Genomic DNA, 23,960 nt, shown 5'->3' with positions numbered 1-23,960 from the left:
CCATTAATACTGGAGAATAAAAAGGTTTGTCCAGAAAGTTTAGGAGAAAAGAAAATTGTATATGAAACTTGTTAAAACAAATGACATTCTAAAGCTTTAAGGTAAATTACTTCTGTTTCTACTTTCAATGTGGGGAGATTCTAACTTTAAAGATAAAACAAGGGTATCAAGTAACAAATTCTTCAAATTGAATATGTCAGCACTCACTCATCCCACCTGAAATGTGATAAAAATATATCATACTACCATTTTTCAGAGGAAATATTTCCAAGGGCTCATAAGTTATTTCACTCCATTTGGTCTTAAAGGAGTCCAGGCAGGCCCTTCACAGCTCCTGAAATCAGGTCTATGCCATTGTGTTATTTTTCATGTCCATTCTCAGCAAGTTGTAACAGGCAATTCAAGTTTTGAATCATGACAGAGCCATTTTGGAAGTTGCCAGAAGCAACAACTCACCACTCTGGATGGGATGTTGGTGAAGTGTATGGATGGGAAACCTTGGAGGACTGAAGGAAGGACCCTGGGGCTGAGGGTGGCAAACCTGACTGTGTCTGACAGCCTCGTCTGTGGCCCATCAGGCCTGATGCCAGGATTAGTTATGTTTCTCTGAATAGCTGGCATGAGAATATCTCTCCAGCATACCTCAATCGCAAGAGCATGCAGTGAAAAACATAATCAGAGTGGCCAGAGAGCTTTGCAAGCCTCAGCTGCACCCTGGCTGGGTGTCAGATCCAGAGGCAAGTGGCAATGCAAGCACTGGCCACGGTTTGACTTCTTCTGTGCCTGCTGTCTTGCTTCCTGAGTCTGAGGAAGGATATCCACGTCCATTGTGTAAGACCGTGATTTCTCACAAGTTATATCTTTCTCCGGAGTCAGGACCTTGGTGAACCATTTAACCTCACTGGGCCTCAGTTTTCTCATGTGAAGATGGGGGTAAAAATCTCTGGTCAACTGACCTCACTTTGTAAGACTAAAATAGGACATATATAAAAAGTGCTTTTGGCCAGGCGTGGTGGCTCATGTCTGTAATCCCAGCACTTTGGGAGGCCGAGGCAAGCAGATCCCTCGAGGCCATGAGTTCAAGACCAGCCTGGCCAACATGGGATGACACCCCATCTCTACTAAAAATACAAAAATTACCTTGGCATGGTGGCACACGCCTGTAATCTCAGCTACTAGGGAGGCTGAGGCAGGAGAATCGCTTGAACTCAGGAGGCGGAGGTTGCAGCGAGCCAAGATCGTGCCACTGCACTCCAGCCTGGGCAACAGAGCAAGATTCTGTCTCAAAAAAAAAGTGCTTTTATAAGGGAAGAGCGCTATGGAAACATAAGATTTCGTTGTTAGACTATGTGTCACAATTAATTTAAAAATCTTTCAAGCGACCCTAAAGGCCACTTAGATTGGACCAGTTTCTCATGTTGAACTTAGAAGAAGGGCATTTACTTTCTTTTGACACTATTGTCTCGAAGGACTAAACATGACTGTGTGTGTTTCAATTCCATTCAGCCCATCTCCCTACCACAATAAGGGTTTTCATTAATGGTATCTGCTTTCAAAGTTCCTTCAGAGAGAAAATGGGGAAGACGTTAATATTATTTGAGAAATACATATAAGGCAAGAGGAAAACATGAAAACAAGCTTCTTCAGCAGGTTGGCTCCAGTCCTTCTCTTCTGGAACTTTCCTTCTTCTCATACCTGAGAATTAACATCTGCACTAGAAAATGGAGTGGAGAAAGAAGAGGCTCTTGCCTCAAGGGTTTGCTGATGTGGTCTTATAGGTACAGACTGTCTTCCTGGAGGTTTCCTTCTGTGTGACTAATCCATAAGAGGGCTGATTTACCAACCCAAACAGGATGTGGTTTAGAAGTCAACTGCTCTCTGCTCCTCCGGAATAAGTGAAGGCATAAATACTCTAGTACCACAATTTTTTCCACAAGAGAAAAAGCCCCCAAATTTGGAGAAGAACAGTTTCAGCCCGAGTTGGTTTGTCAAGTAATTTAATTTCTAAAGTCACTAGAGGGTGTGGTAATCCTGGTGCTATTTTTGTTTCTTCCAACAACAAAGTTCATATCCCACCCAGGTATTATGTCTCTGGGTTTTTTTTTTTTTTTTGTCTCCTGGCATTTTAATCAGAGAAAAGTCACAGTTATTTTGAGGAAAGCACTCCCAAGAGCTTTAATTAAAGCTGGAAGGATAAATCTGTTTACAGTGTGGTGAACACTATCATTAATAAAACATTGAAATAATTAACGAATTAAATTCTGCTTTGCGTGTCAATGGCTACGTTCAGGATCTTTGAGAACGTCTCCCTAGAAGATGCAGTACATTGTGTACTTAGTTTGCAGAAATGAAAAGGAAAAACTGAAACTGCATTTCTCTGAGATTCATAGATCATAGACTGAGAGAGCCTGAATGGAGTGAAGGCTACGTTATTTTTATTTTATAGGAAAAGAAACTCAGTTTCAATGAGCTTAATGGCCTGGGTTCTAATGATGTGCTTGAAAAGGAAGACTTTTGATCCCACCACTGATACACGGAGTCTGTATTTTGCATCCTAGAATGATTAACCAGAAACAATGAAAGGAAAAAGGTAAAATTAATAATAAGATCAGCAGCTCTGGGACACAGAATAAAGAATGGAATAATCTGGAAAAAAAGGCAGGGGAGGCAAATTTCATAGTGTGATTAACTCTGCCATTGACAATGAGGAAATTTTAGCAGCTCAGGATATGAAGTGGCTTTTTGAGCAGGATATGGCTGTGTGCAAACCTTCACATTGGGACTTCCTTCATGCTCCTTCTCACTAACAGGCTCCTTGACTTGTTTTTAAGCTTTCTGGCAGACAACAGATCTCACAGGAAGCTCCAATGTGGACGTTCATATCGACAGTTAATGATGCATTGTTTTTTTTTTTTAATGCCACTCAGTAATTTCCTAGGGAAAACAATGGGAACCAAAGCTTGTTCCTGTCTTGATGGAAAGTCAGCTTCCAATATCGCCTTATTAATTTAACACATGCAAGTATTTGTGTACTTGTTGTTGCTACAGCAACTTGTTTTGTGAGGGCATATTTCATGCAAAATGTGAAAAAGCTGAAAAAGAAAACAAATGTCATCTGCATACTTATGTGCATATAAATAGAAATGTATGTGCGCTAAGGTTCTTGTGATTAGAGGTGCGTGCCTCTTGCCCTCAGTATAAATTATGCTGTACTTGTTGGTTAATTTACAAAACATCTATCTAATGAAAACAACAAGCCAACCACTTCCAAAGAGTTTCAGAAAAGCTGGAAACACATGAAATTATTCATAATTAGGTGATCGGTGGATGATAACAGCACCCACCCTGTACACAGACACAACAAGCATGTAAATGAGCCTGCTGAGCTCAGAAGGGGAAAAACGGTAATTTTACCTCAAGGTGAACCTGAAGCTAAGCTTTTGTGACTTTCACCTTTCAGAGGGATGGAGCAGCAAAGTCCCTGCATTGTAGGCTTAGAAATAGGAAGCACCCAACCCATCTCAACGTGATTCGGCAGGGAGGTGATGGACATTTCATAAAATACACTTGAAAGTATATGAATGGGAATAAACGGTAAAAGTCCCGCACACTGTAATATAAACAAGTGGGTGTTAGAGTCTGATAGACCTTGTTTCCAAGCCCAGTCACTAACTGTGACCTTGAGTGTTTACTCATTTCTCTGAACTTCAGTATCCTCGTTTTTAAAATGGGGATGATTATACCTCCTTCCCAGGATTGCAGTGAGGATCAGATAAAAAGTATGTCAAGTACTTAGGACAGATCGGGCCACATTCTGTGGACTTGATAAAGGATCAGTGTCCTATGAGTAGGATAATTATCATTTAAGCTCTCCTCCCTCTAGCCAGGTGGGGCCACGGCTTCCTGTTGCCCCTCAGAAGTTAAGTGTGGCTCTGTGATATGCTTTGGCAGTGAAGGTGGGTGGAAGTGATCCAGCAGGGAGATCCAAGAACCATCGTGATGAGCTGCAATCTTCCTGCCTCTGTGATATGGTCAGGCTTTGTGTCCCCACCCAAATCTCATCTTGATTTGTAATCCCCAGCATTGAGGGAGGGGCCTGGTGGGAGGTGATTTGATCATGGGGGCGGTTTTCCCCGTGCTCTTCCAATGATAGTGGGTGAGTTCTCATGAGATCTGATGGTTTTATAAGATGGTTTGGAAGTTCCTCCTTCACTCGCCTCTCTCACCTGCCACCATGTAAGACATGCCTGCTTCCCCTTCTGCCATGATTCTAACTTTCCTGCTTCCCCTTCTGCCATGATTCTAAGTTTCCTCCCGAGCCATGCAGAACTGAGTCAATTAAACCTCTTTCCTTTATAAATTAACCCAGTCTTGGGTAGTTCTTTATAGCGGTGTGAGAACAGACTAATACACTCTGCCTTGGGGCAGGCAACATTTCAGAAGACGCTGTCCCCCAAGTCTGGGTCCTGGCGTGACAAGATACATAGCAGACCCCAGCTGGCCCAGCCATAGAACATGGCATGAGCAAGAAGAAAACATTGTAGTTTTGGGGGTTTGAGTTACTTTGCTTCTCCTGATCAAGTTTTCTCATTGGCAAAAAGAGATGGATGATTTGAGACTTTTTTTCTTTTGGGGCAATCTCAGATTGTGTCTAACTCCAAAGAATGATGTAAATCTGTTCTGTTGACAAACGCTTTGTGAGAGGCCATGTAGTCTCAGTGTTTTTACTGACAAGAGAATTGCCTTGCGCAGAAGAATTGCTACAGTTGCAGTTTCAGAGCTCCTGGAAGACCACCATTTCTACCTTAGTGAGAGCTCCCCACATTACCAAGAATGGGACTACATTACTGATACGGGAGTGCTGGGAAGGCAAGAGCGTGGTCCCTTTAAATGGTACAGAAGGGGGAAAGGAAGCGCAGGGTAGAGAAAGGAGAGTCCCTGGCTAGGGCTCCACCCCACGGGCCAAAGTGAAGACAGGTACTCCTGCTTTCCCGCCCAAATGTTGCATTTTCCAAGACCACCACGGCCCACCACGCCCCCATCCTGGGCCTTTAATAACCCGAGACCCTAGCGGGCAGATATACAAGCGGCTGGACGTTGTGAGGAACACATTGGGGGAAGAAGGCACAAGTGGCTGATCGTCGAGAGCCCACTGGTGGAAGAGCACACCAACAGGTACCAGCACAACGACGTGGAGTTTGACCCGAGCTGTTGGAGAAGAGTCCAGGAGAAAACCATCTCCCTTCCGGCTCCCCCATCAATAAAACCTTGCACTCATTCTCCAAGACCACGTGTGATCCGAATCTTCCCGTACACCAAGGCAAGAAACTCTGGGATACAGAAATCCCTCTGTCCTTGTGATAAGGAAAGGGGTCTAATTGAGCTGGTGAACACAAGCTGCCTATAGACGGCAAACCAAAAGAGCACCTGTAACACGCGCCCACTGGGGCTGCGGCTGTAAACATTCAGCCTTAGACACTGCCGTGGGTCGAAGCCCCACAGCCTGCCCATCTGTATGCTCCCCTAGAGGTTTCAGCAGCAGGGCACTGAAGAAGCGAGCCACACCCCTACCGCACGCCCTGTGAGGGACACAAGGAGACCTTTCCTGTTTCATTACCATGCAAACATGCTTAGTGCTGCAAAATGTAAGCTTCCCCCGAGAGGCACATCTGTCAATCATACTGAACTCCTTGTTGGTTTGGGGATGTGGGAAAACAAGTTACCAAGAACTATTTTGACACTGGCAAATTCATTTCGTTTCTGACTTAATCTAGAGATGGATTCAGCAATCCCAAGGTAGACGTCTCATCTTTTCTCACCCTCTACATATTTCTCGGTGTTGGAGGTTAGCGTGAGTTCAGTCTCCTGTAATAGGCCATTTCACTTTAAGTGTATGTTAAACTAATATTGACCTTTCCAAAGTAAAACAAAATCTGGTATTTGTGCTCAAAAGACTGAAGCAGCAATAGATGTGGAAAGTAGAGGATTAATCATCTTGTGGTTTTTTTTTTTTCTTGCTTAGAAACTCTCTCTGGGAATTAGCCATTTTATATCTAGCAATAAACGTAAGACAGGCTTTGACTATTCTCCTGAAAAGGAAGCCTGGATCCTTCAGCAAATAATCTTTTGTATAATTTGCCCACAGTTTAACCCACAGATCCAGCAATGGATGTTTCATTTAACAGTGAGTGAAAAACTCAGGACTGTCGGCATCAGGCCTTTGGGTGGGAATACCCAGATATCAAGGTTGGGCAAGTGGGCATCAGGAGTGGTGCCGGGGATGAGAGGGGGTAGATTAGATGGCTGGAAAATGGGGTCAGCGGTGGGGATGTGGGGCTGACGAGGTGTCTGTGGGGATTTGTAAGTGACAGCAGGAAGGGAATGCCAGAACAAAGCGAGGAAAGTAGAGGTAGCATCACTAATGAGGACACAGATATGTACATTTCATGCCTAAACATGGATATCTCGTCAATGGAGAGTGCCTTCAATCAAACCCCTTCTTGGATGTGTGCTATATAGACCTACATGGAAAAACACACTCCAACCTTTCCTTCCCTTCTCCTACCCTGAACAAACAGAAACCTATTCCTGGAAACAATTATTTCATACACGTCTATAAACAGGATTCATATATTTCATCCAGGAAATAAAAAGATGTCAAAATAGGAAGCCCATTAACAGACAGTGTGTAGTTGGGAAAAATCAGGTCTTGGAACTGTTATCAAAGTGAGACACCTGTAGTCACATTCTTGGAAGAGTAGTATATAAGTATCTGAGAAGATAAATGCGTTTTCAGGGATGTCATCTTGGGCCTGCTTTTCTCTGATCGTGTAGTGAGGGGCTCATTTTGCAGTGATTTATACCTGATGGCTGTTAACCTATCTTCTCACTGGAGGCCATTTGGCACAGTACCACTTTCTTTCAACAACCTCTCTAGACGGTCAAAAACTTATTCAATCCTAGATAGGCTTGATCTTATGCTGCATACCTGTATCCACTCTCGGTAGGAATCTTCTCCGGGAGTCCACCCGTTCTCAGGGTAGTTCAGGCGGGAGCGCTCGGCAGACCAGTTGGTGCTATACTGGGAAGAAGCTGTGATCTGGTCAGAATGAATTTCTCCTGATTCCATGCCCAGAGCTTCCATACATTTGAAATCTGAAGGGAAAAACAGGGCCCAAAGTCATCAAAACATAGGGGATTTAAAATGCATTTTTCTTTTTTAACTTGACAAACCAAAGAGTTCTTTCATTCAAAATTCTTTAAAAAAATGGTAGTAAGGGACTTATTAGAATATAGCACTGATACTTGGATTTTCATGGCAATATTTAAAAATATTATGAAGATCATACAGTGATTATTACAAATGATTATTACAGCGATTACTACAAAAAGACTATTTGAAATTTACCAGGAAACGATGAAAATTCTGATTTATTTTCACAGTTGAGTGTGTGTGTTTATCTATGACTCTACCTGTCATATGGGTACACACAAAAAGTTGTATTTAAAATAAAATTTTTGTATTAAATTATTTCTTTTAATGTCGAAGAGAACTGAAAAAAGACTCTGTGTCTAGTTACAATTCATACTTAATGGAAGGTAGATCTTAACTCCCTGTCTTTCAGATTCTACTATTGGCACCCAGACCACCTCTTCCTGACTTCCTTTGTTCTTATGCCTCGCCTCTGGCCTGATCATGACTATTAACGTAATTAGTTTATTAAAACACACAATTATGCACTGGGGGTAAACTGCACTGTCACATGGCCCCAAAGCACCACAGTTTTAGAGCATAAAATCATAATGCTCACAACAGTGACCATGAAACATCAAAATCTATATTCACTTAGGCCTAACATCCTCAGTTTGATGATACTGGGAAAATGAGCGTTCAGTTTTAGGAAAATGTTAATCCAAAGTACACAAGTGAAAAAAAGCTTTAGAGATTAAAGGGAAGATTCTCAACCATCCAGAAAATCTCAACTAACCAAAATTCCCCATTTTCTGAATTTTCTATCAATAACAGATAAGGTTTTAGGGCATACAAGGTTTTCTTGCAGTGGCTTCATATTTTTAAGCTTAGGTTTGTTATTTGTAATATAACGATTATTTACAGGCACAGAAATACAAAAATCAATTAATCAAATAAATAAAATACAAATAAGATTTTGAAATTTCACTGGCCTCTTTATTTTCCAGTGAGATCTGGTGTAGAAGATATGAGCATATCTGTAGGATACCTCTCCAAACACCCCTTATCCTCTCCCTATGTTACTTTACAGCCTGGCAGCTAGAGCTGATAATTGCACAAACAATTTATTCTTTGTTCTTTTTTGTTGTTGTTCTTGAGACTGGGTCTCACTCTGTCAACCAGGCTGGAGTGCAGTGGCATGATTATAGCTCACTGCAGCCTTAAACTTCTGGGCTCAAGCAATCTTCCTATAGCTTCCCAAGTAGCTGGGACTACAGGCACAATCCACCATGCCCAGCTAACTTTTCAGTTTTTAGTAGAGTCAGGTTCTCATTATATTGCCAAGGCTGGGCTCCAACTCCTGGCCTCAAGCAATCCTCCTGCCTCGTTCTCCCAAAGCACTGGGATTACAGAATGAGCCACCAGTCCTGGCCTTATTCTTTGTTCTTTCAGATTTTTTCTTGGGCCTTTAAAAGAGCTAGAGACCACAAAAACTTTGAGGAAGGGTTGAGTTAACTGAGTTTTTTAATAGAATACAAAAAACATAATGGCTTCCCCCAGCATCTTCCACAACCAAACCACTGTGCATTATCCATACTTTGTGACTGCTCTGTTGGTGAACTACTGCAGATTTGTTCTTATCATCTGGGATAGATGCCTGTCCTCTTATGATGCTCAGCCTTGTATGCATTTGAGGATGCCAGGTAGATGCTCTAGTCACATTTCATTGTTTCAAGGCACTATTTTGCCATTTCCCACTTTCTCCCATAATTTCAGAGGCTCCCAAGCAGGCTTCTCACCCACAATTTTATGAAGAAAGCACACCAAACAGTTCTTCCTATTGATATTCATTAAAAAAACCATTTAAAAGAGAAAAACAGACACCTGGCACCCCAGTTCACAAAACATTTCTTTAGTGCTTCATGTGGCCGCAGGTGTGTGAGCAGGAATAACATTGAGTATTTACCACAGGGCTTTGCAAAATGAATAACCACTGACCTTCTGAGACACTGCTCTGCAAGACACTGTAGTTTGCTGAGAAACCTTCTTTTGCTATTGCGCTGTCGGTGTAAAAAACCATGGAGAGAATGCCTGATGAGGATCGGATTCGACCTGGTGTTTTCTGTCCACAGTAACGCCCAATGTGAGGGCCAACTGGAAAGGGAGGAATACAGACGATGTCAAAATGTCTTTTCTCCTGCAGCAGATACAAGAATTACCATTTACAAACACGGGCCCCAGCAGAACCTAGAAGTGTTTTCTAACCCAAAGCAAGGCTTCCCTAAGTTAATTGGTTTGCTGTGAACGTATTGGATTGGGTTTGCGGAGAAGATTTTAAATTGTACTCAGAAGGGCAGTAACAGGCATAACCGCATTCCCCAGTGAGCAAAATTGTTTTCAGGAACAGAATCAAAATGCTTGCTTCAATTGCAAAGAATGAGATTTAGGCTATTGAAGTGGCACCTTGGTACCCATTGGCAGGGCAAATCTGTATACACAGCCCAGCGCCAAAAGATTCCTGCTAAGCTGTGGTCACTGAGGTTTCTGAGTTACCTGTCCTTGCCTCTCTTGCCCCAGGGGGAGATTCAGGGGAGGCTGATGTCCAGGGAACCCTCTGGTCTGATCAGTCCCAGGGGTCTGATCCACGATTGACCTGCAATTTGGCTTCCTCATGCTATCTTTTAGCCCTGGATTCTTATTATGATAAACATTACAGGCTTAGACAAAGGACAATGGATTATGTCCTACTCAGGGCTTTATGTGAAGACGAATCATTGTAACCATGTAAAAAGTTGGAGACTACATATACCAATAATTTATACATAATGACAACTTACAATCTAAATGAAATAAAAATGCATCTGTCTGATTTCTGTCATAGTTTTTCCTCTCCTAAATCTGAGAGGTGACTTGTTTCCAGTGACCAAGAAATCACCAAAAGCAACCATTTGATTGTGCACACTAGGAAAAAAAGTGGACTTGAGGAGGCGAATGATTGGGAACACCCACTAATTTATGTTAAAGTCAAATTGTTTGATGGCTGGGTGCGGTGGCTCACTCTTGTAATCCCAGCACTTTGGGAAGCTGCAGTGGCTCACTCTTGTAATCCTAGCACTTTGGGAAGCTGAGGTGGGTGGATCACTTGAGGTCAGGAGTTCGAGACCAGCCTGGCCAACTTGGTGAAACCCCGTTTCTACTAAAACTACAAAGATTAGCCAGGCGTGGTGGGCAGTGCCTGTAATCCCAGCTACTGGGGAGGCTGAAGCAAGACCCAGGAGGTGGAGGTTGCAGGGAGCCAGGATCGCACCACTGCACTCCAGCCTGGATGACGGAGCGAGACTCTGTCTCAGAAAAACACAAAAAACAACACAACAATTTGCTGTTTGACTTAAACTGGCCACACCTTTGTTGAAGTGCTTTAAGCAAACCCTGGCAATGAGTAAACTAGAAATTGCCTTGGGAAGAGTGTAGAACCCCCCTGGATGGTGAATCATTTCCCTGTCCTGATCATTGACAAGTCACACACAAAAAAAGTCCCGTTTTTTTCTCTAGGTTTTTTCATTGCACATATGGTAAAAACATACCAGATGGTTTGGGTTTAGAAGGACAATATGGTGTGGACTGTTTTCCCCTCCAAGAAACCCATGGTTCTGTGCGTTTCAACTAGGAATGATTGCTTTGTTTAAAGAAGCACATTAGGTGGACATGTCCCTGGAGGGAGAGGTCTTCAACAGGGACGTGGTGTTTCAAGGCCAGTGTGTGCAGTTTGGATGCAGGATGTGGCTGATGAAGGCCAGTAGAGACTTCAAGTGTGGTTGCCAAAGTGAACCCCACAAGAACTGGTCTCCCTGAAGCCTCAAGTACCAGCTGCGTTCCTAGTAGGCTGCAAATCTGAGCCCCCATTGTGTGGATTGCACAGATCCTTGCCTGACAGGTTTTCAGCTCTTGGCCAATTCTCTTTAAAAAAGAAAAAAAAAAAAAACCCAAACCCAAACAAAATAAAATAACTAAAGTAAACCAAAATGGTTCACCTATTTGAGTTAGCACAATGGGTTGCTTTGAATAACACCTGATAATTTCTCGATGTGTTGAAAATAATGGAGTTGACTGAATTCAGAGTTTTCTCTCTATTGCAATCCCTCACTCTTACTCCAGGCACCACGCAGTTTGTGTGCATAGACTGCTTTATCATGAAGAAAATGAGGAGGATGACCCAGTGAGGAGGACTGATACAGATTATCCACAGGGCATCACGCTGTCAAGGACAATAGCTTTGTATTATGGAAGCAAATTTTGTTATATTAGATTTCTCAGTTGGCAGAAGAAAGCATCTCAGAAGATGAAACTCTTGCTGTTTTTTGTCTCTCTTCAGCTTTAATCCTGGCTTCTGACTCTTCTACAGGTAGTGGTTCTTTGCTATTTAATAGATTTTCTTCATTCTGGATGTGGCCCTAGTAGTAATACAACACTTTTTTTTTCTTATCTCTGGAGCACAAAGTTGTCCATAACATACACATGAAAATACCTTGCTAGAACCATACACTTAAGTCTTTACTTTCCTAAAAAAGAATCTCGTTTCTGGTCTGCAATATTAAAAAAAAGGCTTAGAGTCCATTCAGACTTCCTCACTATTTTTTCCCTCATTTAAATTCCATTAGGGTGGCTTCATGATGTTTTTTCTTTAGTTTGTGGGCAAATGTTTACAGCCCTAATCCTTGGGGTCGTTCTCTGATCGGCACAGCCGCTGACCTCCCCCAGAATACAAGCTCGCAAGCAAAGTTGTGATCGCCCTGTGGAAGCTCAGGCGGCTGATCCTCCCTGCCACTATCACCCAATTCCTTTGGGGAGGGCGGAAGGGGAATCTCTTTGAAAGAGAAAACAGAAGAGAACTTGTCTGATGCAGACTTGCAATTTAGAGAGTCTCCATGACTCACTGGTTTATAATGTTTAAGACATGCTGGGTAAATCTGCCTTCTGTCCCTAGAACATTGCCCCCGGACAACAGCGTGCCACTCTCTTTAGGAGCCCTCAAGATACGAGAGTGAAAGGCTTTTTCGACTATAATACAAAGAAGTATTGAATTTTCCTGAACAACAGCGAGACCTTAGCCTAGCAAGCTAATGCAATATTGATCTGAGCGAGAGTGGATGAAGTACTCTTATCCGTCTCGTGTGTGTGCTCATTTGTGTATTTACATGAACACAGCTACTGGATTTCCTATTTCTGTTATTGTGGACCCAAGCGCTGAGGAGATGAATGAAAATGGTCACAAAAACAGAAGTATAATTCAAAAATTGAATTATTGCAGAATTTCAGCAAGCAACATGTGCCAAGCTTCAGGGAGAGGAGAGCTATAATGATCATATCATATCAGATGTGAAAGGAATATAGTATTTGTGCTGTTTAAAGATATGCCTACAATGGGCAATGGTGATCCCACATCCTTTGCATTTTCCCATTAATCTCTCCAATAATTATAACCTTATCTTAGAATCAGATGATTTGGCTTTTTGCCACTTTTTATGTGAAAAAATAAAAGTGCTGATCTACTAGAAAGAGGTACTTAAAATTTTTTTTTTTCTTTTTTAGAGATGGGTGTCTCAGTCTGTTGCCCAGGCTGCAGTGCAGTGGCGCAATCATAGCTCACTGTAACCTAGAACTCCTGGGCTCAAGTGATCCCCCCACTTCAGTCTCCTGAAGTTCTGGGACTCTAGGCTCATGCCACTATGACCAGCTAATTTTTAAATTTTTTTTGTAGAGACGGGGTCTCATCTCTTGATGTTGCCCAGGATGGTCTTGAACTCCTGGCCTCAAGCAGTCCCTCCCACCTAGGCCTCCCAAAGTGATGGGATTACAGGTGTGAGCCACCACACCTGGCCTAAAGGTATCCTTTTAAAATGAAGTATTTTGAATAATAAATGGAAAAAGGATTCGTTTCAAAGGTACAAGATAGGCCGTCTATACTTTTCTGAAATTAATAGACTTTTTGGTGTAGAATATCCGGAATACCAAAAATACATTTTGTAGCTTTTCCCCAGAAAAAATCTGGCATATTTATATCTATCTCTTCTAAATTAATCTTTAGAAGGTTAATTAAATGTTAAAGTAAATAAAAAAACAAGCGGAACTCAATCTAGCTTTTATGAAATGTATTCCTGAAATGGTTGATAATTTTTGGAACGTAGGTAAAATTGCAGTTCCAGTCCCTTTCGCCAGCTGAGGCAGAGGGCTGACGTCATCAGCACCGATGTGATGTGAGCTAAGCATTCACTTCCGGCCCCATCATCCATCACCAACACTTCCAGCATCTACCCGGGCAATGATGCTGCGCTTTTGATCTTAGCCCATATGCAAACCTCCACCAATTTTTTCTAAGTTGCTACTTGTGAATCCGTACAGCTTCAAACACAGTGATAGATGGAGATGTGTGATTCACAACACACATGCCTTGAATTTTGAGTTCTGGAGTAAACTGCTTTTCTTCAAAGTCAATTTGAATCAATGGGTAGCTTTCAATTACCTAGTCATTTAATTCAATGTTTATGATAAAATCCAACATAAAATCACTTGATGGTTAAAAGCCTTCCCCGCCTTCTGGTTGTTGTTTTTGGAAAGGATATTAAAGACTAAAAGCAATTTTGTTGGCAGAGGAACTGTGTGTGTTGAACTACTATGACAAAAATGTTTCTAGTGCCATTGACAAAAAAAAAAATTTCGGGAGGATGCAGTTTTATTTTGCCTAAAAAAGAAAACTGTTATGCAGGTGCAGGCTGAATGAGGCCAGGTAAATATTAACAAATATACAAATGCATTCTTCATATTCCAAAGCCAGTTTTCTCTGGGAACAAGTGAAAGGCACCATAGTTTAAAACATGCGTAAATTGCAAGGCTGATAACTCTTATTGTTAATTGTTCCTCGATTCAACTCAGTGATTTTCTAGAGCCAGAAAATTACTACTTTGAAAAACCCTTGACACGAATAATAATGTGCCTTCTTTCTGAAAGTCTTCTAAATAAGTTGGTTGATTGGACCTCTTCTTCAGATGTCAATTTAAATGAAAGTTCTAGAAAGGAAAGCTGCAAATTTGGGTTGTGAACAAATAAATCCATTGTAAAATGTTCCAACTATTGTTACAATATTATTATAATACTGCTTTCCTAATTATCAGATTGAATACTTGGAAATCAATCAGAACTCTGTTTGGGAAAATCTCATTATTTAATAAAGGAGTTTTGATAAGATTATCATAACCCTGTTTATATGGTAAAAGAGCAAAGGAGATATTAAACTAATGTTAACTCACCCATTTATTCCAATGGCAATATAAGGCTTCTCTAAACCCGGTTTTTCTCTAATGCTGTTTACTACTGAGGAACATAGCTAAATTGAATCACACTAATAATAATGTCATTTCAAAGACTAAGGCGATCTCCTTTACATTTTACTTATTCCTTTTTTTAAAACAGATTCTCGCTCTGTTCCCCAGGCTGGAGTGCAGTGGCCATGATCTCAGCTCACTGCAACCTCTGCCTCCCAGGTTCAAGTGATTCTTTTGCCTCAGCCTCCTGAGTAGCTGAATTACAGGCACGCACCACCACGCCCGGCTAATTTTTGTATTTTTCTTAGAGATGGGGTTTCACTATGTTGGCCAGTCTGGTCTCGAACTCATAACCTCAGATGATCCACTTGCCTTGGCCTCAAAGTGTTGGGATTACAGGTATGAGCCACAGCACCTCATCTACATTTTACTTATTTTTCATGTACAATGTATTTAAATATTCTTTTGAGAATAGTATCTAACTCTGTTTTACAGATAGTTATACATCTCCTAGCTCCATGATGGTGAAGAACTTCCAAGCCATCCTCTCTGATCTGTGTAATGTGTGTTCTCTAGAGAAATCTTAATATTAAACCAGACTAAACACAAGACAAGCAATGCAGCTGTAACAAATTATTGGATATTATCCCCCTCTGTTCAGAATTTCACTGTGTGTTTTTGCCATTCACCTTCTAATTCACAAGAGTGGAATGGAAAACTTTCATTTAGATGTCCACATGGCTATTTCCTCCACCTCCTTCAAATCTTGGCTCAAATGTCATTTTCTTTAATAAGGTCTAACCTCGGCCGGGCACGGAGGCTCATGCCTGTAATCCCAGCACTTTGGGGAGGATCTCTTGAGGTCAGGAGTTCGAGACCAGCCTGGCCAACATGGTGAAAACCCGTCTCTACCAAATGCAAAAATTAGCTGGGTGTGGTGGCGCGCAACTGTAATCTCAGCTACTTGGGAGGCTGAGGCAGGAGAATTGCTTGAACCTGGGAGGCGGAGGTTGCAGTGAGCCGAGATTGCTCCACTGCACTCCAGCTTGGGTGACAAGAGCAAAACTGTATCTCAAAAAAAAAAAAAAAAAAAGTCTAACCTCACCACCCTATTTAAAATTTCAACCTATACCTTCCCCCTCCTAACTTCTCATCCCTTGACTCTGCTCTACTTTTTCTTGCTTTCATTTGGGGGATATTTGTTCATAGCACTTCTCACCTTCTAACATTTCACGTGCATAATTCATTTATTTCTAATGTGCTTTGTTTATTGTCTCCTTCTACCTGGCAGAAGAGAAACTCCAAAGGGCAGCATCTTTCATTGTTTTGCTTACTCTGTGGCTAGGATGGTGCCTGGTAGATGACAGATGTTCAGGAAACATTTTTTAGGTATATGAATGCATTTAGATGATAGGTCAATGACTATAAATGATGTATTGAGGTGACTCAAATTCCCTAAGATGAAAAACCTGTAGAGAGTGTACAGGGAACCTGTCTAAATTAGGAATGCCCAAACATTCTCACTCCTTTTCCAAATTTTTATTTTGTAGCATAACAGATGCATAGTTTAGCCTTAAAATTTTATTAAGTACTCAACCTGTCAGGTCCTTGGTCTCTGCATTTATAAAATCAGTGGTTTGATGTAATGGAATTACTAAGAGCCCATCCTCTGACAATCTGTGAATTAATGATGAGTAGCCAGGTCAGTGGATGAGCAAAATAGTTTAGTGAGAAAAACTATGTGTTCATCTCAATTATATCACAAAAATAGCTAAAAGAACTTTTGTAATCTTTCATGGCCTCAGCTTCTTATCTTTAACATGAAGGAATTGGACTAGATAATTACTAAGATCTTCTTGAGCTCAAATATTTCATCACTGCTCTGAATAAAGAGAGTTTTGCTTTGTTTTCCAGTGTCCTTTTGAGGTTTTTTTTTTTTTTTATGATTCATGTATCATGACACTTGTAAAAGAATCCTGGTGCCCTTCCTCCAGAACCTTCCCTTTTTGGGGTGCTTCCTGTCATTCTTACCATCAGGGAATCCATCCCAGATTTCTAGCCGGTCATAGCGACAGAACATCCCCCCTGGAGGATTTGAGTCAGGCTCCAGGTCAAAGCTTTCAAATTCCAGGATAATCTCTGACATCTTTGGCGCAAAGACAATATAAGTGCATTCAAGGCTGTTGGGATATTTTTCAGGGAATCCGGGGGACTTTATCACTCCACTAGGTGTTGTGTAGTTCTGGGAACATTCAGGACCTATGAGTAGAAGAGAAAAAGGAGTAAAGTGAAAATCCCACTTAAACAACTTCCCCAAGAAATAACCTGGGTAAAGACAGAACATCTTTCTAATAAAAGCCCGCCAGTATAACCACTGTTCTAATCATGTATTAGTCAGCCTTTTCATATTAGTAAAATGGGCATGCAAAGTCAAGTTCAGATTTATTGTGTTAACCTTAGCTTTCCATTTGTATGGAGCAATTTGAAGACTTCTGCTGTTGCAGGGAAAAAAATGACAAATATAAAATCATGTGGGAACAATGAATGAGTAAGCTGCAGAAATCTCAACAGAGCCCTAGAGAAATAATTATAGCCCCTTCAAGCTTAAATCTTTAAATCTTGAGGCTGACAGCCCTTTATTGGTGAAATAGAACATTTATAAAGGCGAGGGAGAGAATTCAGTGGAGGCAGTTTGGGTTTCAGATTCCTACACCAGTGACTCAGTAACTCTGCCAGATGTGACCTATGCCTCTTTGACAAACAAAATGTGAAAGGTAATTCGTACATGTACCAAGGGTGAGTGACTCATTCTGAGTGGTGTTGACACAGGTGGGCTGGTAAAGTGTGGCTGTTAGTGAGGGCATGATAAACTGTGATTACAGGCCATGATGCCGGAAGTCACCTGATATCAATGCTGACATCCTAACCTTCCCCGAAGTATCAGACACAGTATAGTATGCCATTCTAAAATTGCATGTTAATAGATGTGTGTGTGTGTGTGTGTGTGTGTGTAATGCATATATTTATAATGTGTAATTTTAATGACTATTCACTACCACCAGGACTTTACAAATTATGGTGATTTGTCATTGAAATTGGTCAAGAGCATCCATGCATATAGTGCAGGTTGACCTTATGCCTGTATGAATGACTCCAATTTCAATTCATGGTAACCAGCATAGGGTGGTTGGTATTCGCTACACAATTCAAAATCTGCCCTTCTCGGCCGGGTGTGCACTATGGCTCATGCCTGTAATCCCAGCAGTTTGGGAGGCTGAGGTGGGCGGATCACCTGAGGTCAGGAGTTCGAGACCAGCCTGGCCAACATAGGGAAACCCCAGTCTCTACTAAAAATAGAAAAATTAGCTGGGCGTGGTCGTGTGCACCCGTAATCCCAGCTACCCAAGAGGCTGAGACAGGAGAATCACTTGAACCCGGGAGGCAGAGGTTGCAGTGAGCTGAGATCACACCACTGTACTCCAGCCTGGGTGACAGAGCCAGCTAGACTCCGCCTCAAAAAACAAAACAAAACAAAACAAAACCCAAAACTGCCTTCTCTACCAACATGAGCACATCAGCTCAGTCCCTCAATACCACCTGCTGCTATGATCTTCAAATAGCTACACTTAAGACTCTTGTGAATCAGAGAAGTCTTTATCCTTTTGAATTTCAGGATCAAATCTGGGGTGTTCAGTTCAACAACTCTTTTCCTGCACCATTTTCTCACAGTAGCTTGAAGGCAGATGTGATGGGGCCCCGGCAACAACATGCAAGGATTCAATTCTAAATAAGGTGATTTGTTGAGATTGTTCTTAACTAAACATTCTCCCAAAGTGCCAGGCAACTAGAGGCAACTTATTAGACATCAATAGAGATTAAAGTTAACTAGCAGGTCTCTAGGTTTAGTGATTCAGGTCAGGAGGCTGAATACTGACGGAGTGCATCTGGCAGCCTTTTGAGAAAACAAATCAATGCTTTCCTCCTCATGCACATATTGGCTATCCATGGATCCATGGCATTGCAGATGCAGAAGAATTCTTAGATGGGCCCAGTAAACCTGGTCTGCAGAGGTCTGACTTATTTGAAATACCTCTCAAACCTTCTTGGCCATGGCTCACCCTTCACCATGAGAGCTGCCAATGCTTATCTATTTGATTCTGGTTCAAAAGTTAGTAACATGTGGCAATTCGCCAGGTCAGTTCCAGGTAGAGATTATGACATGTGCTGTATGGTTTATAATCTTAGTTTCTAAATTACTCTGGTGGCTTCTGAGATGACAGCGACTATGCTCATTTGAGTCATTTATCCACAAAGAAAAAAAATATATATACACACATGATATTGGGGACCCTTTAGGATTTTATATCCGCAGTGTAGAAACAGTTACCCTGGAGACCTCCAAACTCCTCCCTGGGGAAAAAAAACGCTTTGGCTACATTCTTGTAAGGTTTATTAGTATCTACATGAAACAGCAATGTTTTATGCAGATACTAATATTTTCTCCTTCTTAAAAAGATCAAAGGTTTTGGTCCAGATTAAGATTTATTGAGAAAAAATGACAGGAATTAAGGTCATACTTTCAAAAGCAAGTGAATTTTGGTGCTTTCACTTTGCCCTTGTCATGCTATGGAAATGATCCCAGGTTTTCTTGTGTATTTCGACAAAACATGGGGACATTCCATGGGGTAATGGACGAGAACTGGATGGAGCCCCAGGAGACCTGAATCCCAGTCCTGAGATTCACTCACCCGCTGTGTAAACTTGGGTGGCCTCTCAACCTTTCTGGTTCTCAAGTTCTGCACATGACAAATGGGAGTTGGACTTTAGAATTTGAAAAATAAAATCTCTTCCAATTTAAAGATTCTGTAACTTCATATTTTCTCCACTATACACCAAAATTCATTTTAATATTTTCCTTATTCACTGTTGTTTCAGTTTACCATAGTTGAAGAAGCACTTTCTCCCAAAAGGACAATGGCAGAAAAGGGGTTAAGAAAGCCCATGGTGACTACACATGATAGTGTTTGGATCTGTATCCCCACCAAATCTCATGTCGAATTGTAATCCCCAATGTTGGAGGTGGGGTCTAGTGGGAGGTGATTGAATCATGGGGGTGGATTTCTCATAAATAGTTTAGCACCATCCCATCTTGGCCTTGTCCTTGCAATAGTAAGTGAGTTCTCATGAGAGCTGGTTGTTTAAAAACGTGTACCATCCTGGCTAACACGGTGAAACCATGTCTCTACTAAAAATACAAAAAATTAGCTGGGCGTAGTGGCGGACGCCTGTAGTCCCAGCTACTCAGGAGGCTGAGGCAGGAGAATGGCGTGAACCCGGAAGGCAGAGCTTTTAGTGAGCCGAGATCGTGCCACTGCACTCCAGCCTGAGCAACAGAGTGAGACTCTGTCTCAAAACAAAAAACAAAAACCAAAAAAACGTGTAGCACCTCTCCTCTCTCTCTGTCTTGCTCCTGCTCTGGCCATTGTGACATGTGCTTCCCCTTCGCCTTCTGCCATGATTGTCAGTTTCCTGAGGCCTCCCCAGAAGCTGAGCAGGTGTGAACATCAGCTTCCTGTACAGCCTGCAGAACTGTGAGCCAATTAAACCTCTTTTCTTTATAAATTACCCAGTCTCAGGTATTTCTTTACAGCACTTTGAGAATACAGGAGATGAACAGGAGTGAGGCCAGCAGCCCTGGGTGCCTAGGAGTAAGTGGCACTCACACAGGCATTTGGAGTTAGTGAACATGAGCTTTCCTCTTTACTTGTAAGAACAGGAGTAACTTGTATAGCTATAAGGAATGCCACCATTTAGTTGCCAAGGACAATAAGGATGGAGAGTAACAACAGTCAAGATACTCTCTTCGGAATTATTATTAAATGCACAAACTCTCAATCACATAACATATATCAAGTGACCAAGTCTGCTCTCTGTAAATGGCACCCGCCCCCGGCCCCCAGGCCCCCTTGCACTGAGACCCATAGGAAACAGCAGCAGCTTCTTCCAGCATCTGGGCCTGAAGACCAAGGGAAGGACGGGAACAGAGATCAGTGGGGAGGCTTGGGTTTCCTAGAGAAATCTCTTTAGGCGATTGGAAATAAATGTAGGGCTGGTGGCCCAAAGTTTCAGCATCTGGGAAGAGCATGTAGAAGGAAAACAGGGGCTCTTAGGAGGAGAATTAGGGCAGTCCAGCATGGCTCCAGGAGGGCAGGAAGAAGCGGGGCTGGCCTTGTTGACTGTCAGGCAAAGATGAACCTGGAGCAATGCAACCCAGGGACTCTGGAATGGCCTAAATGTCTCTTAGAACTGTGACCTCACACCGGAAACCTCAAGGCCATTCTGGTTGCATTAAACTATGATTAGTGTAATTCATGTGTTTTCAGGAAACTTGAAATTGCTGCATCCTGAAAGAAGTGCTATATTTTCAAAAGAATAATGATCCATGAATTCTATAATATCATTAAACGGCTTTTGAGGAAAAAACATTCATGATCTGTGCTTTTGTGTGTGTGTGTGTGTGTGTATATACATATATATATGTTTTCATAAATGAATTATATTAATGATTTTTATGCAGATGATGCTAAGTTTTGAGCAGGACCTCAATCTTGCCCAGTGGGGTGACAGAAACCCACTGTGGACGTTTTGAGGACAGTGGCTTCCTGCCTGTTTGAGAAGCTGTGAGCAGGATAGAGTCACATGGGAGGGCCACAACTTCGGCCTATTTGGTTAATGGCAGTGACATGGAAAAGAAGCTGAGAGTCTTTGAGACCTTTGGATGAAAATTAAAAAGCAGTGGATGCCATATTTGATGTGGGAAGTCAAGAAGAGAAAGAACAAAAGAAGACTTCAAGTCTGAAGGATGCGCTTGGAGAGCAGGACAGGAAGCTTTGCTACATCTGAGACTAACAGATACGTAGGCAGCTGAGTTCCTTTGGAAGGAACACAAAGAATTCTTCATGAGTTAGTGACAGATCTGTCTTTTCTGCTTCAACTGTCTTCAGATCTCTAAGAAAACTGAAAATAAAAGGCTATTCCCTAGCCCCTTTTCTGACACCTTTGTCTTTGATAGTGCCATATACAGGTAAGCAAGCAGGTGTAGATGTGTGTGTGTACATATGCAGACACATATAATATGACTTCTATAACAAGTCAAACAGTTTTCATCACTAAAAATATGTACATCCATCATCTGTTTATGCTGATGTCATACGTATACTATTATCTATACGAAAGGTGTTCTAAGTACTTATGTGCTTAGATGAATTTCTCTCCATCTATTCTCTATTTATGTGGTGTCAGAGCCAAACATCTTTGAAATGTAAAGAAGTTGTTGCAACGTTTCCTGGAGCCCCTAACAACTCCCCTTTACATTTTTCTCAGTTATCACGAGCCCAGAAGACCGAAGGCTTTTGAAATTGATGTGGTTAGATTTTTTTTCTATCGAAAAAAGCTTTTTCTTCTGTATTCCAAGACAATACATTCAAATCTTGATCCTCTGTCCCTGGATTGGCTTTCTATACATTAATGCCAACTTAAAAATGTAAATAATAGGAAGGCTGAATTTCACACATAAAAGGAATTTATAGGCTGTTGCTAAAAACAGTGACAACCAGATAAAGTTACATGTTTGTTAATTTATTACTTTTAAATTATTTTTAAATTTATATTTAGAGACAAGGTCTTGCTCTATCACCCAGACTGGAGTGCAGTGGCACGATCAAGGCTCAACTGCAGCCTCCAACTCCTGGGCTCAGGCAATCCTCCCACCTTAATCTCCCAAGTAGCTGGAACTGATTACATGCATGCGCCACCATGGCTGGCTAATGTATTTTTAATGAAAGAAATCAAACTTCAAGGATAGATCAAATTTATTTTTGAAGAAGACAGACAAGAATAAATGCTTTTTAAAAAGCTTATGGAGTGTATACCTTATAACTGAGGTCCCCAACCCTCAGACTGCAGACCGGTACCAGTTTGTGGTCTGTTAGGAACTTAGCCACACAGCAGGAAGCAAGTGGCAGGTGAGCAAAGTTTTGTCTGTATTTACAGCTGCTCCCCATCAATGGCACTACCACCTGAACTCCTCCTCCTGTCAGATCAGCAGCAGCATTAAATTCTCATAGGAGCACAAACCCTATTGTGAAATGTGTGTGCAAAAAATCCAAGTTGTGCACTCCTTATACGAGAATCTAATGCCTAAGGATTTGTCACTGCCTCCCATCACCTGTATATGGGACAGTCTAGTTGCAGAAAAACAAGCTAAGGGCTCCCACTGATTCTACATTATGGTGAGTTGTATAATTATTTCATTATATATTACCAAGTAATGATGATAGGAATGAAGTGCACAATAAATGTAATGCACTTGAATCATTCTGAAACCATCCCCTAAACCCTGTCAGTGGAAAAATTTTCTTCCATGAAGCTGGTCCCTGGTGCCAAAAAGGTTGGAGACTGCTGCCTTATAACACTGGCCAACACTTCAGATGGGTACAATTTTGATTGCTGAAATACATTTTTTTTCAATTTTAAATACACTTCCTCCATACAATGGGTAATTTACCTTTATGTAAAGTACTTCCCAACATTTTTATAATGAGGATATATGTTTTACAAAAGGATGAAAGCATTACTCCCGTCTTCCTTTTCGCTTTGTCTTTCGTGAAATCAAACAATGTTAAATAAATTTTTTTTTTTTTTTTTGAGACAGAGTCTCGCTCTGTCACCCAGGCTGGAGTGCAATGGCCTGTGCTCGGCTCACTGCAACCTCCACCTCCCAGGTTCAAGTGATTCTCCTGCCTCAGCCTCCTGAGTAGCTGGGATTACTGGCATACACCACCATGCCTGGCTAATTTTTGTATTTTTAGTAGAGACTGGGTTTCACCATGTTGGCCAGGCTGGTCTTGAACTCCTGAGCTCAAGTGATCCACCTGCCTCGGCCTCCCAAAGTGCTGGGATTACAGGTGTGAGCCACCACACTCGACCTAAATGAACTTTTAGTCATCCTTGTTCTACCGTAAGCTATTCACTCACCTCTCTTGAAAATTTCATAACGTATGGAAAATCCTGCACCATGTGTTTCGTAGTCAGAGACAAATTTGATAAAAAGAAATTGTCCTGAAGACACAACAGGAGGAGGGGCTATCTTTCCACAGAACTTTCCCCTAAAATGTCCATTTTCATTTTCTCCATCGAAGACTTCCACGTAGTCATACCTAATACACAAACATGGAAGAAAACATTAGGTTGCTGAGAAATGCCCTTTTAATTTCAGTAATTTAGACACCAGCATCATCTAGCATAGTGTGCCAGGAAGAAAAAAAGTTCTATCTGCATTCATCACTGCATTAAATGGAGGGAAAAAAAATCTAGCAAAACGAAATAATTAAAATGGACTACATCATGTCTGTATACATCTGGCAACACACAACTATTAAGAATAATGG

At 41.6% G+C, this 23,960-nt stretch overlaps 1 protein-coding gene across 4 annotated transcripts in view; it reads right to left on the bottom strand.

Moving 5' to 3' along the window:
* Nucleotides 1–23,960, bottom strand: part of NRP1 (neuropilin 1) — a 157,525-nt gene that overhangs the window by 69,655 nt on the left and 63,910 nt on the right. For all 4 annotated transcript variants that reach the window (XM_058436556.1, XM_032143792.2, XM_058436557.1 and 1 more), the window contains exons 3-6: nucleotides 23,548–23,729; nucleotides 16,543–16,770; nucleotides 9,191–9,346; nucleotides 6,989–7,155 (exon numbers count right to left, since the gene is read on the bottom strand). In XM_058436556.1, the coding sequence (XP_058292539.1) occupies nucleotides 6,989–7,155; nucleotides 9,191–9,346; nucleotides 16,543–16,770; nucleotides 23,548–23,729 (733 nt within the window). The remainder of the gene's footprint in view (nucleotides 1–6,988; nucleotides 7,156–9,190; nucleotides 9,347–16,542; nucleotides 16,771–23,547; nucleotides 23,730–23,960) is intronic.

Source organism: Hylobates moloch, unplaced genomic scaffold (genome assembly GCF_009828535.3).
Source record: "Hylobates moloch isolate HMO894 unplaced genomic scaffold, HMol_V3 SCAFFOLD_3, whole genome shotgun sequence".
In the NCBI taxonomy this organism is placed as follows: domain Eukaryota; kingdom Metazoa; phylum Chordata; class Mammalia; order Primates; family Hylobatidae; genus Hylobates; species Hylobates moloch.
This window is presented reverse-complemented; position numbering and strand designations above follow the sequence as displayed.